This window comes from Littorina saxatilis, linkage group LG12 (assembly GCF_037325665.1).
Source record: "Littorina saxatilis isolate snail1 linkage group LG12, US_GU_Lsax_2.0, whole genome shotgun sequence".
NCBI lineage: Eukaryota > Metazoa > Mollusca > Gastropoda > Littorinimorpha > Littorinidae > Littorina > Littorina saxatilis.
The window spans coordinates 60,577,247-60,590,162 of NC_090256.1; the positions used below are offsets into that span (position 1 = coordinate 60,577,247).

At 45.1% G+C, this 12,916-nt stretch overlaps 1 protein-coding gene across 1 annotated transcript; it reads left to right on the forward strand.

Annotated features, from left to right (window-relative positions):
* The first annotated feature begins 11 nt into the window (after window positions 1-11).
* Window positions 12-11,886, forward strand: LOC138982445 (pyridoxal phosphate phosphatase PHOSPHO2-like). Its single transcript, XM_070355739.1, has 2 exons — window positions 12-90; window positions 2,388-11,886. Exon 2 carries the CDS (start codon window positions 2,392-2,394, stop codon window positions 3,160-3,162), a length of 771 nt encoding a protein of 256 aa, XP_070211840.1. The 5' UTR covers window positions 12-90; window positions 2,388-2,391; the 3' UTR covers window positions 3,163-11,886.
* The last annotated feature ends 1,030 nt before the right edge of the window (window positions 11,887-12,916 follow it).

The following is a 12,916-nucleotide window of genomic DNA, read 5'->3' on the forward strand; positions in this document are numbered from 1 at the left end:
TTCCGTTGCATACTGGCAAGAGGGATAACTCTTGTCACTTGTCAGAGCTCTTGGCCTTGAACCAAATGCAGACAGACTCTCTTGAATAAGGTACGAAACATTTGTGTAATTTCTCAATGCGTTTGTGTATTGTTTCAAAGCTTTGTTTGCCGAGTTAGATAATTAGTTTCATTCATTTGTACTATTTGTGCTATTCTTATTGCCAAAAAAACAACTAGTTTGTTGAACGGTAGAGATAAGTCTATCGAGAGCACAGAGAAAATTAAACGTTGTAAGAAATGTAACTTGTATTGTTCCAAGAATTGCAGAATTGTCAGCAATATGATATGCAGAAGCGGATTAGGGGGTGGTTACTGGGGTTCCGGAGCCCCCCCCCCCCCCCCCCGGCTGTCAAAAAAAAAGAAAGATTTAATACTAACTTTAAAAGAAATAATGAGTGGCTGCTGACACTTGATGTTTAAAATCAAGGATAAGCCATAAATTGTTCATAAAATAGTTAAAACTCTTGCCCCTGTACCCCACAAGGGGTCTACCCCTGGAACCCAGGTTGTAACTCCCCCCCTCTGGCTTAACTGCTCCGCCCCTGATATGTATCAGCGTCGTGGCCGAATGCTCTTATAAGTAGGAACGTATATATATCTGCAAATAAATAGAGTGCCTGCATTTATGTGGAAGCGTTTGTACTTAAAATCTCTGCCCTCATCAGCAGGTAGTACTACTGAAACTTAGCTCCCTCTGGCCTCTAATCAGCCAGAGCCAGATGAAACCGTCGCTCTAGAAAGTCAAACAGCTTCGGCGCACAAGAAAGACGTTACCCCCTCCCCCACCCCCGCGCTTGGCTTCGTTTCAAGCTGGTGGACTTTATACTCTCAGTCACCCCAAGCATTCAAACGAGCACTTCAAACGCACCTTTTCAAGAAATACAACCCCTGATTTTGTTTTCTCAGTCCATCAGTAGGCTACATGTAGTGTATTTGTTGTTTTAGTAACAATGTGATAATGTATATATAAACATCTAGGGCTGTTTTCAGTATTGTTGATAACATGTTCTGTTTGATTAAGGGTATTCAGCTGGTATTTCCTTGTTTTCACTACCTATTTTATTCATGTTTTTATTACTTAGTTAGTGGAAGAATCTTTTGTAATGTATGTTTGATGGTGTATGCTTTTAATTAAGCGTTGCTGACTATGAATGTAGATGTAAATGCTTGTATAACTGTGTTTTAATTTTAAATGTGTCAAGCGCAAAGAGCATAATTGTAAAGTTATGATGTTGCGCTATATAAATGCTCATTTATTATTATTATTATTATTATTATTCCCGTTCTGTTACCTTTGTGACAAGAAACTAGTCAAGTTTAATTAAATTTACGTTTTGTTGCGAAACAAAAGTTCTATTGATTTATTTTTGTTCAGGACAAATGTCCTATCACTTTTGCATTGTCCAGGACATTTGTCCTATGCCACCTCTCATGGATGTGAGCCCCTGTGTGTATATAAATCAGACCTGCAGGAAACCCCTGTTTTGCACTTGGAGTATTCTCAAACAAACTTAGTGTATTTTCAGAAAAATGAGCGTACTCCACAAAGCATTTGAACATGGATGATTCAGGCATGCTTTGCACGCGTCAGTCACCGGATCACGCGTTGGACTACACAGTCCGGATGATGTGGGTCATGTACGACCCATAATTTCCAAAGAAGGATTCAATGTAAAAAGTATGGGTCGTACACGACCCACGCCATCCGAATAGGAATAAACGTTTTGCCGCCTCTTTGCAGAGTATGGGTCGTACACAACCCATGCCATCCGAATAAGGATAAACAACGTAACATTTCTTACATAACTCCATATGGGTCATCCACGACCCACATCATCCGGACTGTGTGGTTTAAATTACGTCATCGTTTATGTGTTTGTTTACAAAAATAATCTTTCAAAAGTTGGGCAATTGGAAGGTCGTATGTTGATAAGAGATTACATGAAGTCTCAATTCAAAACTCCAAATAGTTCCAGAGATAAAGAAGATTTTGTGAGGCTCTGGGTTGTCCACGACCCACGAAGCACGGTGAAGGTTAATCAAGTTTACAATACGTTTAAAACAAATGCTTCTTTGAATGTTTACTGACAAAAACTGTAATCATGTGTCAAAATACTGGATCGGCTTCTGGATTCGTTTGTATAGAAAAGTAATGAAGGAATTTGTCTCTTCGTAGTTTTTTCTTCTGACCGTACTGATCGTATTCGAGACAATCAAGCGTACAAAATACGGCAAAATCGTATGGGTTCCCAGGCCTGATATATATATAAAGCACACAAACAGCATGAGTTACTTGAAGCTGTTTTATATAGCTGATGTTTTCCTTTTGACTTTTCATGGTTTCAGACTGATGGCAGACTCACGCAGCAAAGAGAAGACCCTCCTGGTGTTTGACTTTGACCACACATTGATTGACGACAATGTTGACACATCTGTGTGTAAACTGGCCCCTGGAGGCGACATCCCAGACTCGGTGAGATCTCTATACAGTGACGACGGATGGATAGAATTCATGGGGGCAGTGTTTCGTCACCTCCACCAGAACGGTGTGTCAGCAGAGAAGATTGAGGAACATGTGAAGTCCTTACCTCTGGCACCTGGCATGAAGGAACTGTTTGAACACATCCGCAATACAGGGAAGTATGACACCATCATCATCTCAGACGCCAACACAGTCTTCATCAACTACTTGCTAGAACACAGAAATCTGGACTCTCTGGTCTCCAAAGTGTTCACCAACCCAGCGAAGTACAGCTCTGACGGATGTCTTATGATTGAAAACTATCATACGCAAGATTGGTGCTCGCTGAGCACAGTCAACCTATGTAAAGGTCACATCCTACAGGACTACATTCAGAGTTGTGGCAAGGAAGGGGTGTCCTACTCGCGGGTGGTGTATGTCGGGGATGGGTCCAACGATCTGTGTCCTGGACTGACGCTCAGACCTCAGGACTATCTGATGCCCAGAAAAGGATTTTCTCTATGGAAGAAACTGGAGAAGATGAGAGTGAAACAAGGGACTCCAGGGAAGCAGATTGTTGCGACTGTGATCGGTTGGGACTCTGGTGTTGAGGTTAGAACACTGTTGGAAAACATTGCTGTTGATAAGCCTAGTCTTTGAACTGGCGAAGTTGGCAATTGGTGGCAATGGAAGAGTGAAGAGAGCGAGTTTAAGAGAATAACTAAGAGGTAATCTGAATACTCTTGGGTTACTTTATTACTCTTGCATTCAAGAAACTGAGCAATGTAGAAGCAAATCAGCTTTCATGGTGTAGAACCCACATTACCTTTAAAATGAGAGATCATCAGAGTGACTTTATCCACTAACAGTTTGGTAGTCTGCCGTAACTAACGAAAAGTGTCTGTAACTCTAAAACAATTACTATTAGGAGTTTTTGATTGAGATTTCATGTAACCCTCAAACACCATAGCACCAACCTACCAACCACTTTTTAAAGGATTAACTTTGTAAAACAAAAATAAACAATGAATTCATTTGAACTACACAGTCTGGATGATGTGTGTCGTGGACGACCCATATGGAATTAAAGATGATATTTTACGGTGTTTATCCCTATTCGGATGGCGCAGGTCATGTATGACCCATACTTTTTACATTGAATCCTTTTTGGAAAGCATGGGTCGTACAGACCCCCCCCCCCCCCCCCCCCCCTTAAAATTCTTCAGGATTCATGACATTGTTCAGTCCCACCCATGTAAGTTTCAATAGGCTGCTACGTACAACCTCAACAAAACAATGGTTGATTTTTTCCTTTCTTTCTTGCATCCAGGTTCTTCAGAAACAAAGCATAATGCAAATGTTTTCAATATTCTTCATAATTTAATCTGGATAATTATGGATATAATATTTTATCGTATACAGTAATGAATAATGGATATCAGTGTTAAAGATACTTTCCTTCCTGTCTGCATGATCACCTTTTCCACCTCTGATCTTTTCAGGCTTTTACAATTGGATAAACCCCCCGCGGGTTAGGGGGAAGAATTTACCCGATGCTCCCCAGCATGTCGTAAGAGGCGACTAACGGATTCTGTTTCTCCTTTTACCCTTGTTAAGTGTTTCTTGTATAGAATATAGTCAATGTTTGTAAAGATTTTAGTCAAGCAGTATGTAAGAAATGTTTAAGTCCTTTGTACTGGAAACTTGCATTCTCCCAGTAAGGTAATACATTGTACTACGTTGCAAGCCCCTGGAGCAAATTTTTGATTAGTGCTTTTGTGAACAAGAAACAATTGACAAGTGGCTCTATCCCATCCCTTTCCCCGTCGCGATATAACCTTGAACGGTTGAAAACGACGTTAAACACCAAATAAAGAAAGAAAGAAAGAAAGATTTTTCAATTTTGCTGAATTAATTTAAATTAACAGATTGACATAGATCAATGTCAGCCATCAATTTAATTCAGCGGGGTTTTCCATACTCTGCACAGAAAGCAGCCCGGCTGTTGAATTTTGATGTGTGTCGCGGTGGTTTGGTTGATCCTGTTATACTGTGCAAAATCCTGGAAATGTATGTTGTGTTGTTCACGATAGCTTACAGGATACAGGTATAATGCTGGAAATATTTAAGCAAGAATGACAAGGTTCAATTTAAACAAGACTTGTTTTTGTAATATTTACAATAAAAGTTACATGGTCAGTTCAGTTTGTTGCATCTTATGGACTCTTCACAGCAGTTATTTGTGTGCTAATTAAAATGTGTCAACGAATGTGCGGTTGAGAAAGGAAAACAGAAACTGTGCATTATTTATCCTTTGCATTTAATGTTTTCATGCATATTCTCTTCTTTAAAGGCACAGTCAGCTTCCCGTAAACCATCAGTTTCTGGTCACAGACACTGTCAGGCTTTTACACTCGGTACAAACACCCTTTCGTTTAAACACTCACCGTGTGAGAACATCCTAGGTGCCCTCCGTAAAGAGCGAGCATTTTTCAAAGAATTTAGTTTTGCGTGGCCAGCCGGATTGTTCAGTATCACAATCGGACGCCTCGTTTTGGCGCTAGAACTAACTTTTACAATCTTAGTAATTAACAGCTTGTAACACGAACATTCTTAAATCATAAAAGAATTCTTTTTTCATCAAGACAAGATCAGTCCAATTCGAAGCTTTAAAAGTTTTAAAAAAGGCAGCCCGGAAGTGTGTCACGCAAGCTCGTGTTTCTTGTAGCAGACAAATGTTCTGCATAGTGCCTGCTTGTTTGAAGCCAACAGCCGCCGATAAGTTTGTGTGACTCGCAGCCGTTTCTTGCGTTATGGATTCAGAGGTACACAATAACGTGCTATTGCAGATACAGTGAGTCGCATTGAAATCACAAACTGACGACTAAATTGTGAAAGAAAGGAAAGTGGATCACACAGATTCACGATGGCTCAGGGGTTAGATAAACCACAAAAACTGGTGTGTGGTTTATGCGAGCTAACTAGCCATTCAAACGAACTGTGTCATTTAATCACATATTCTTACTCCAATTCTTATGAATGCATTGACTTTAGTCCCACATGCTAGATGTCGAAAAACCTCTCAAATTACCTGCCCTTAGTAGGGTGGTAACCAAGCTAAAAGCGACGCCATAGCCGTTGCTATGGCCTGACCTTGCTCGGTTACCCATAACACCCTGCGCACCACGTGAGCGCCAGCATCCGTCATAATCATTCTCGACTTTCGACAACACACGGTGGACGTGTCCGAATTTCGCTCTCACTTTGGCCTTCACATGCCTGCTCGTCCTTGAGACTAGCCGGTTCTTGGGGGTCTACCTGTCCGTCTACCTTTTGGTGAGATCTTTCCTGTTTATGTTTGGTATAAATGTTGATAGCTTTGTGTTGAACACGCACGCAGAAGTTTTTTGTTCTGGGTGACTGTTTTTCGCCGGTCTTAAAATGGCCGACAACAAAGCTAAACGTGGCGCGAGACTGGAAGGTGACAAGGCTCTTAGCCTGGTTTAGAAAACTATACCTAAGAGTAGCCTAAGAACTTTGATTTGCCTATTATGCGGGTCTTAGATCCGTCAAACAGCACTTCTTTTTATGTTCCTATCCCTCCGAGGGCGGGTTCAGTTCTTTCACAGCTCGCTTCCCCTGTTGGGGTTAATCAGCCTTTAGGCTTCTTATAGACTTTTTGTTGGATCGTCGTCGGTGCGACTGATGGGGGGGGGGGGGTGGCCGTGTGGCTATTCTTTCCCCTTTCTCTGCGTAAGAGGAATCAGTCAATGTCCTCCTTTTGGGGGGACTTAACGATGTTTTGGTCTGTATTCTCAGCTGTTTCAGGCGCGATCGGCGGTTCCCGCCCTCCCGTTCGTCAGCTTCGCACTGTGGTCAAGTGCAAATGGCCTGTTCGGTTCAGCCCGTTTTTTGCCTCTGGTGGCTCTGGGCTGTTCTCGAGCACCCCTTCCTTTTAGGAGGGGGGGCCTGCTCCCTGCCTGCGTCTAACCACTCTGATTACCGCCGGTACTTCACAGTGTGTTACGCAGCCCCCCGCCAATGGGGGGGGATAGGGGGGGCGTTCCTGCTTCGCACCGTCGTCTGGTGCAAATGGCCAGTTCGGTTCAGTCCTTTCTGCCACTGGTAGACTGGGTTGTTCGCGAGCACTCTCTCCTTTAGGAGAGGGGGCCAGCTCCCCGCCTGCGTTGGCCGCTTTGCTTGCTTTAAAACAGCACTGCTGGGTCGGTCATGCAGCCCCCTTACCGTGAGGAAGGGGGAGTGGGGGGGCACGGTAAGTCACGGCCAGGGCTTGTCCCACTCTGCCCTTTGCGGGCAGGGGGCCGTGTTAGCTTCCCACCCTTTCCCGCCCCCCGGGCGCGTTCGGGTGGCGGCTTTCCAGGCTACGTTACATACCCCTTCTCTGCTCCATTTGGGGCAGGATGGGGGGGGGGTATCAGTGGCTCACTCTTTCCCGCCCACCGGGCGGGATCGGGTGGGGGCTGGAGTAGCGTTCCACCCTTTCCCTCCCTCTGAGTTGGACGGGGTGGGCGCTGTTGGACTGTCTTCACAGTCTGTGCCTCAATTGTCCTGGCCCGACAATCGTTCGCCTCCCCTATCGGGGTGGGCGGGCGGTGGGCTATAGGACTACGGCAGGTGGACGGAGGGGGGTCGGCCGTTGCTCGGTTCGTCTCTCTCCGTCGCTCTTACTGCTGTGACGAGCCACCCCCCTCCCCATCTGGGGCATGGAGTGGCTCAGGCCTTTCTACACAGCGGGGGTGCTATGTACGGCTTTCCAGGCTACGTTACATACTCCTTCTCTGCTCCTTTTGGGACAGGTGGCTGTGTTAGCTGCCCGCGCTTGTCGCGGGTCCACCCTTTCCCTCCCTCTGGGTTGGACGGGGTGGGCGCTGTTAGACTGTCTTCACAGTCTGTGCCTCTATGGTCCTGGCCTGACAATCGTTCTCCTCATCTATCGAGGCCTTTCTACACAGCGGGGGTGCTATGTACGGCTTTCCAGGCTACGTTACATACTCCTTCTCTGCTCCATTTGGGACAGGTGGCTGTGTTAGCTGCCCGCGCTCGTCGCGGGTAGCGGTCGCGGAACAATGAGCTTGACTCTCTTTTGTTCTCGGCAGGGTGTCTCGCACAGTGGTCAGGGAACAATGAGCTTTGCTCCGTTTTGTTCTCTGCACGGGCTGTGCCGGCTGTCTACCTGGGACAGGCGGAGACAGAATATACTCTTTCTCTCCAGTCTCCCATTCTTTGTATTCACAATGGTCTGCGGGGACTCGGCTATAGTATCACCTGGCCAGTGGTCATTGTCCTTAGCCAGCATAGGTCACCCCCCCCCCCCCTCCTAGGGGTGGGTGAGTGATAGGGCTACTTGACTTTGGCAGGTGGACGAGCGAGGATCGGCCGTTTACGGCCGTTTCTCTGTTTCAGTCCTTACCCCCTCTAGGGGTTGCGGCTGTGCTGGACCACCCCCCTCCCCACTTGGGGTGAGTTGTGGTTCAAACCAGGTAGTCTGGTTCTTAGCACTGGGATGCTTCTCTCGCACAGCGGGTGGGGTAAGATGCGCCGGGCCCGGCTTTGTCTTGTTTCTCCACTCTATCTCCTTCTCGGCAGAGATCTGTGCCAGTTACCAACCCCTCTTCCCCCCGCCTCTTGTTCAGGTGGGTGGTGTTGGGTTGGCAGTCAGAGACTGATCACGCTTTTCATCCACACTCTTGGCGGTGTTATCGGCAGGAGTATTTAGTGCTCGACCTCCCCGGTCTCCCCTCCTTTTGTGTTTTACACAACTGGTGGTTAGGTTCGGACTCCTTGTTGGAGGAGGGGGAGTGTATAGGGTTGCCTACTGGTTGTAGGCTTCCCATACATAGAGCGGCTGCCGTTGCAGTTTACTTTGTCCCGGATAGGTTGGGGGTGTCTCTCTTCCTTCCTCTTCCGGGATGGCTTTGGGTTTTCACAGGCTTTCTCGCAATTTGTTTCATTTGCTGAGTCTCCGGTGATTGCCTACCTCATGCCACACTTTTGGCTTGTTCCGCACCTTAGGATAGTGGTCTTCAGCCTACACCTTTCCCGCTGCTTTATACGCAGGGGACTGCTGGCTTCGGGGTTTCAGGCTGCTTCGTCCTCACTTTTAGTGCGGAAGAAGATAGCAGGGAATTTTCAGGCTCAGGGTCTGATCTGCACTTTTTATTGCCAGGGGCTAGTTTCTGGCTTCGTTTACAGACCACAGGGAACATGGAGTTTTCATGATATTACTCCTCCCTCTCCTCTCTGGAGGAGCTAGGATGGCATGGTTTGGAGTTTTTTGCTTGGGCTGAGACTCTCTTCTGTGTTTTCTTATAGGCAATCTTTTCCTCCCTGAACGCTCTTTTGGGTTAGGGAGGATGCCTTGGATAAGGCTTTAGCCAGGCTGCTGGCAGCTTGGGCTAGGGTAGTCACTGAGCGGAGAAGTTTCTCGGTGACGTTTTAGGCCCACACTGTTTTTGCTTGGTGTGATCTCCTTCCTTTACAAGGAGTTTGATTTCATGCTGGTTGGAGGAAGCAAGGGTCAGGCTTTTTCGGGGGTTGTTAAGACCTACTCAATAGCTGGAATCTTTCCCTTCCTTCGTGGACCTCTGGCAGCGCATTTATGCGCTCCCGGTTACAAAGGGGTGTTTTGGTTCAGTGTCGCCTCCCTCTCTGCGGGAGGTGGGTCGGCATGGGCTAGAGCTTTCAGCTTTGGCTGAGATTTTCCTCGGTGCTCTCACATGAGCTTTCCTTCTGCGTTTCTGCACACAGGAAAGGGCTCGGTTTCTGGGGGTGTTGGTCTCTGGACTATCTCGGGGGCTGGTTGAGCTTTTTCAAGGTCAATCAGCTTGTCAGCTGCACTTCCTTTTGGTGTTGAACCAGGCTTTTTGCCTGGTGCTCTCAGTAACCAGGCAAAATTCCGAGCTGTCCTTATCCCAGGTTTTTTACCTGGGCATGCTGTTCGACTTTGTCTCTTGGAAGGTTTATTCTTCACACAAGAGAGAATAGGGAGGCTTTTAGCACTTTTCACTGCCAGACTGGCACGAGAGCAGGCCTCTGCGGGGTCTTTAGACCCGATCTTCGGTCGGACGGTATCGATGGCTATGCTGGCCCTCTAGTCTTTCCTCAAGTTTTTTGGGGGGTTCGGCCTCACAGGTCTGGGACATGAGGGTCCTCCTCCAGAGTGGGTTCCTCCACGCGGGAAGGTGGCTGGAATCCTTTTGGATCGCTCAGGGGACTTTTTTCCCTAGCTTTGTTTCCCCCTGGACTTAGACCGCTTTTTGGATGCGTTTTCGTCTAGATGGGGCCTGCAATGGTGATTGCAGTCTTGAGGCTGTGATGTAGACGTGAATCCTTGGGCTTCTCTTTTGCCTGAGGTTAGGAGCAGTAGCTCTTAGTCTACTAGCCTTTCCTTTTTGGCTATTTACAGGCATGTCCTGTTGCATTCGGGCAATTCGTCTGTTGCTTCTTATGTGAACTAGCTGGGGTGAGCAAGTTCTCACTCCCTGTCAGACAGAGTATAAGGGATTCTGATTGGGTTTTCACACTAAATCATTTTCTCAGGGGAATTTCTCCCCGGTCAGCTCTGCGATCGGGCCGTCTCGCTCAGCAGGTCCTCTCAGGGCTTGCTCAGGGGTTGGCCCATCTGATTACGGGTCTGGAGGCGTGCTGTTTGTGTTTTAGATCATGGGTTCTTACTCTGTTCTTTGGGCACGAAGCATATATTTCCTCCACTTTATCTGTGTATGCTCCTTGTTTGGCCTCTTTGGCCAATTGGGGATTTAGAGCGGGGGTGCAACTCCTTAGCGCCCCTCTCTCAAGCCAGGTGGTTTTTCACCTCTGTTTCAGTTTTTGGCTTTGGGCAGCTGGGCCTCTTCTTTGAGGTTCCGGCGTCTCGGCTATCTCAGCTGTTTTGAAACAAATAGGCCTCTCTTCTGTGGCTCATGGCCCTCTTGTGGGCATGATCAAGGACCTTGTTTTATGAGGTTTAGAGGCTCCCCCTTGGTTAGCGCGTGGGACTTTGTTCTACTTACTCTGGGCCTCAGCCCTATAGGGCAGTGAGGCGCATGCGTTTTTGGGGTTTGCCAGAGGATGTAGCCTTAGGGCTTTTGGTGCCGTTTGTTCACGGTTTTTGGCCAGGTTTTGGGGTTTCAGAAACCTGGTCAATATCCTCTGGTGTTTGATTCCCTCCTCTTGGGAGGATTTTCGCTCCGGGAGATTCGGATTTTCTAACTGTCTGGTTAGACTTTTTTTTTTTAATCCCTTTTTTGACGTTACTGTCTTTTGGAACCACGAGCTTTAGCTCAGGTTCTTATGTCTTTACAATGGAGCGAAAGAGACATCTTTTATTTGTCTCTCTCTAGGGGCTCTGCTACATTTATTGCCGTGTTGCGTTCTGGTCGCCTAGGCGAAGCTTTGCAAACGGCTTACTGGAGGTCAGATGATGTGTTCATCGGTTTCTATCTTTGGGATTTCTCCTGCACGCGGCTAGACGGCTCCAGTTCATTGCTGGTTTTAGTGGCTGCAGGGCAGGTTCTTACAAGGACATAAGTAGGTTCCCTCCACCTTTAGGAGGAATCTGCATTCATAAGAATTGGAGTAAGAATATGTGATTAAATCGAAAATTTTTAATTAAATTTTGATTTAATATAATATACTTACCCAATTCTTATAGTTAATACCCTCCCATCCGTCCCCGCTGGATTATGTCCTTGGGGGTTTGTTTGACTAATAGTCTCGAATGATTATGACGGATGCTGGCGCTCACGTGGTGCGCAGGGTGTTATGGGTAACCGAGCAAGGTCAGGCCATAGCAACGGCTATGGCGTCGCTTTTAGCTTGGTTACCACCCTACTAAGGGCAGGTAATTTGAGAGGTTTTTCGACATCTAGCATGTGGGACTAAAGTCAATGCATTCATAAGAATTGGGTAAGTATATTATATTAAATCAAAATTTAATTAAAAATTTTCGATTTAATGCTATTAAATGCTATTGCAAGTGTGTTCAATAGGGTTAGAACTGCTTTTTTGATGAGAATATTTAAATCGTTCTGTAAACCATTTGAGACATACTGGGGCTTTAACAGGTAAGACAAAATGTTGTATTATTTTGTTTGTTAATGTTGATGACGTTATGCTATTCTGTGTGATTAGTTTGAGCACTTGCTACTTTTTATCCAGTGAAGGTAATCAGATTTGTTTTTTGAGTAATAAAATTGTTGATTTTGCTGTCAATCAGATCTGTGGATTGTTCCTATTGTTGTATGCATCTGCTGAGTTATTAATTTTTCTGTGCAAACATACAGTATATTTTGTTAAGTGAGACGGGAAAACTATCACATCCAATAATGAGACTGGAATAAATGGCACATGTTGAAAAAGTATTAATCTGTTTATTTGTTCATGTGTGTGTGTGTGTGTGTGTGTGTGTGTGTGTGTGTGTGTGTGTGTGTGTGTGTGTGTGTGTGTGTGTGTGTGTGAATCAGAGAAGGAGAGAGAGAGTGATTGATTATTAGACAAGGAAAAATTAAGATTGTTGTCTTTCAATCTGTCCCTGCTAAAGCTACGAAATAGTCAAATAAAGATTAAGAAGCACACTACATGGACAGCACATGAAAGACAAATGGAGAGCAAACAATTGTGATATAAAACAAACAAATGTGCAATTATAAAAGACAACAACCACGATGTTCCGTATGCAAACATATTATAAATGAAAAGCTTACTCTCACCATCAATAAGACATATATGCTTGAGTTGTATATCACAAAAACCCAATTATTATCAATACAGTATAATGAAACTAACAAGGAAAAAAAATAAAAATAAATAAAAGGTAAGAAAACAAGATGCAACTTAACAACTGCAGAAAAAGAAAAAAATGATAGATAACAATACACAGCTTGAACAACCAGCGAGACCTGACAGAACACTGTGAGTCAACTGGTAGATGTTAACGAGATTGTTTTACACTTTACATTATATGTTAAATCTGTATTTTTGACCAAAATATGAAATTTGACAACCTAGTGTCAAATGTCTTTTTTTTTTAAACATTTTTAGTCCAAATACAAATAACATTTAGGTGTTGGTTCATTTCAAATTCCTTTTAATTTCAAAGATGAAATGCACATAAATATATTATTCACTGTTTTGTAGTCTTGGTCAGCCACCTCAATAAAATTAGGAGTTTCACGCGGCTCCTGAAGTCACAATTAGGCTCAAATTAGGAAAAATCGGTATACTTTAAAAAAAACACCACACACACAATATTCCACACACACACACATGCACGGCGCACGCACGCACGCACACACACTTACACATACACAGATGTCATGCGTATTTTGCTGTCGTACAATCATGCCATAAGGTTAATCATAGAGGTCCCTGGGTTAATGAAAGAAGAAGAAGATCG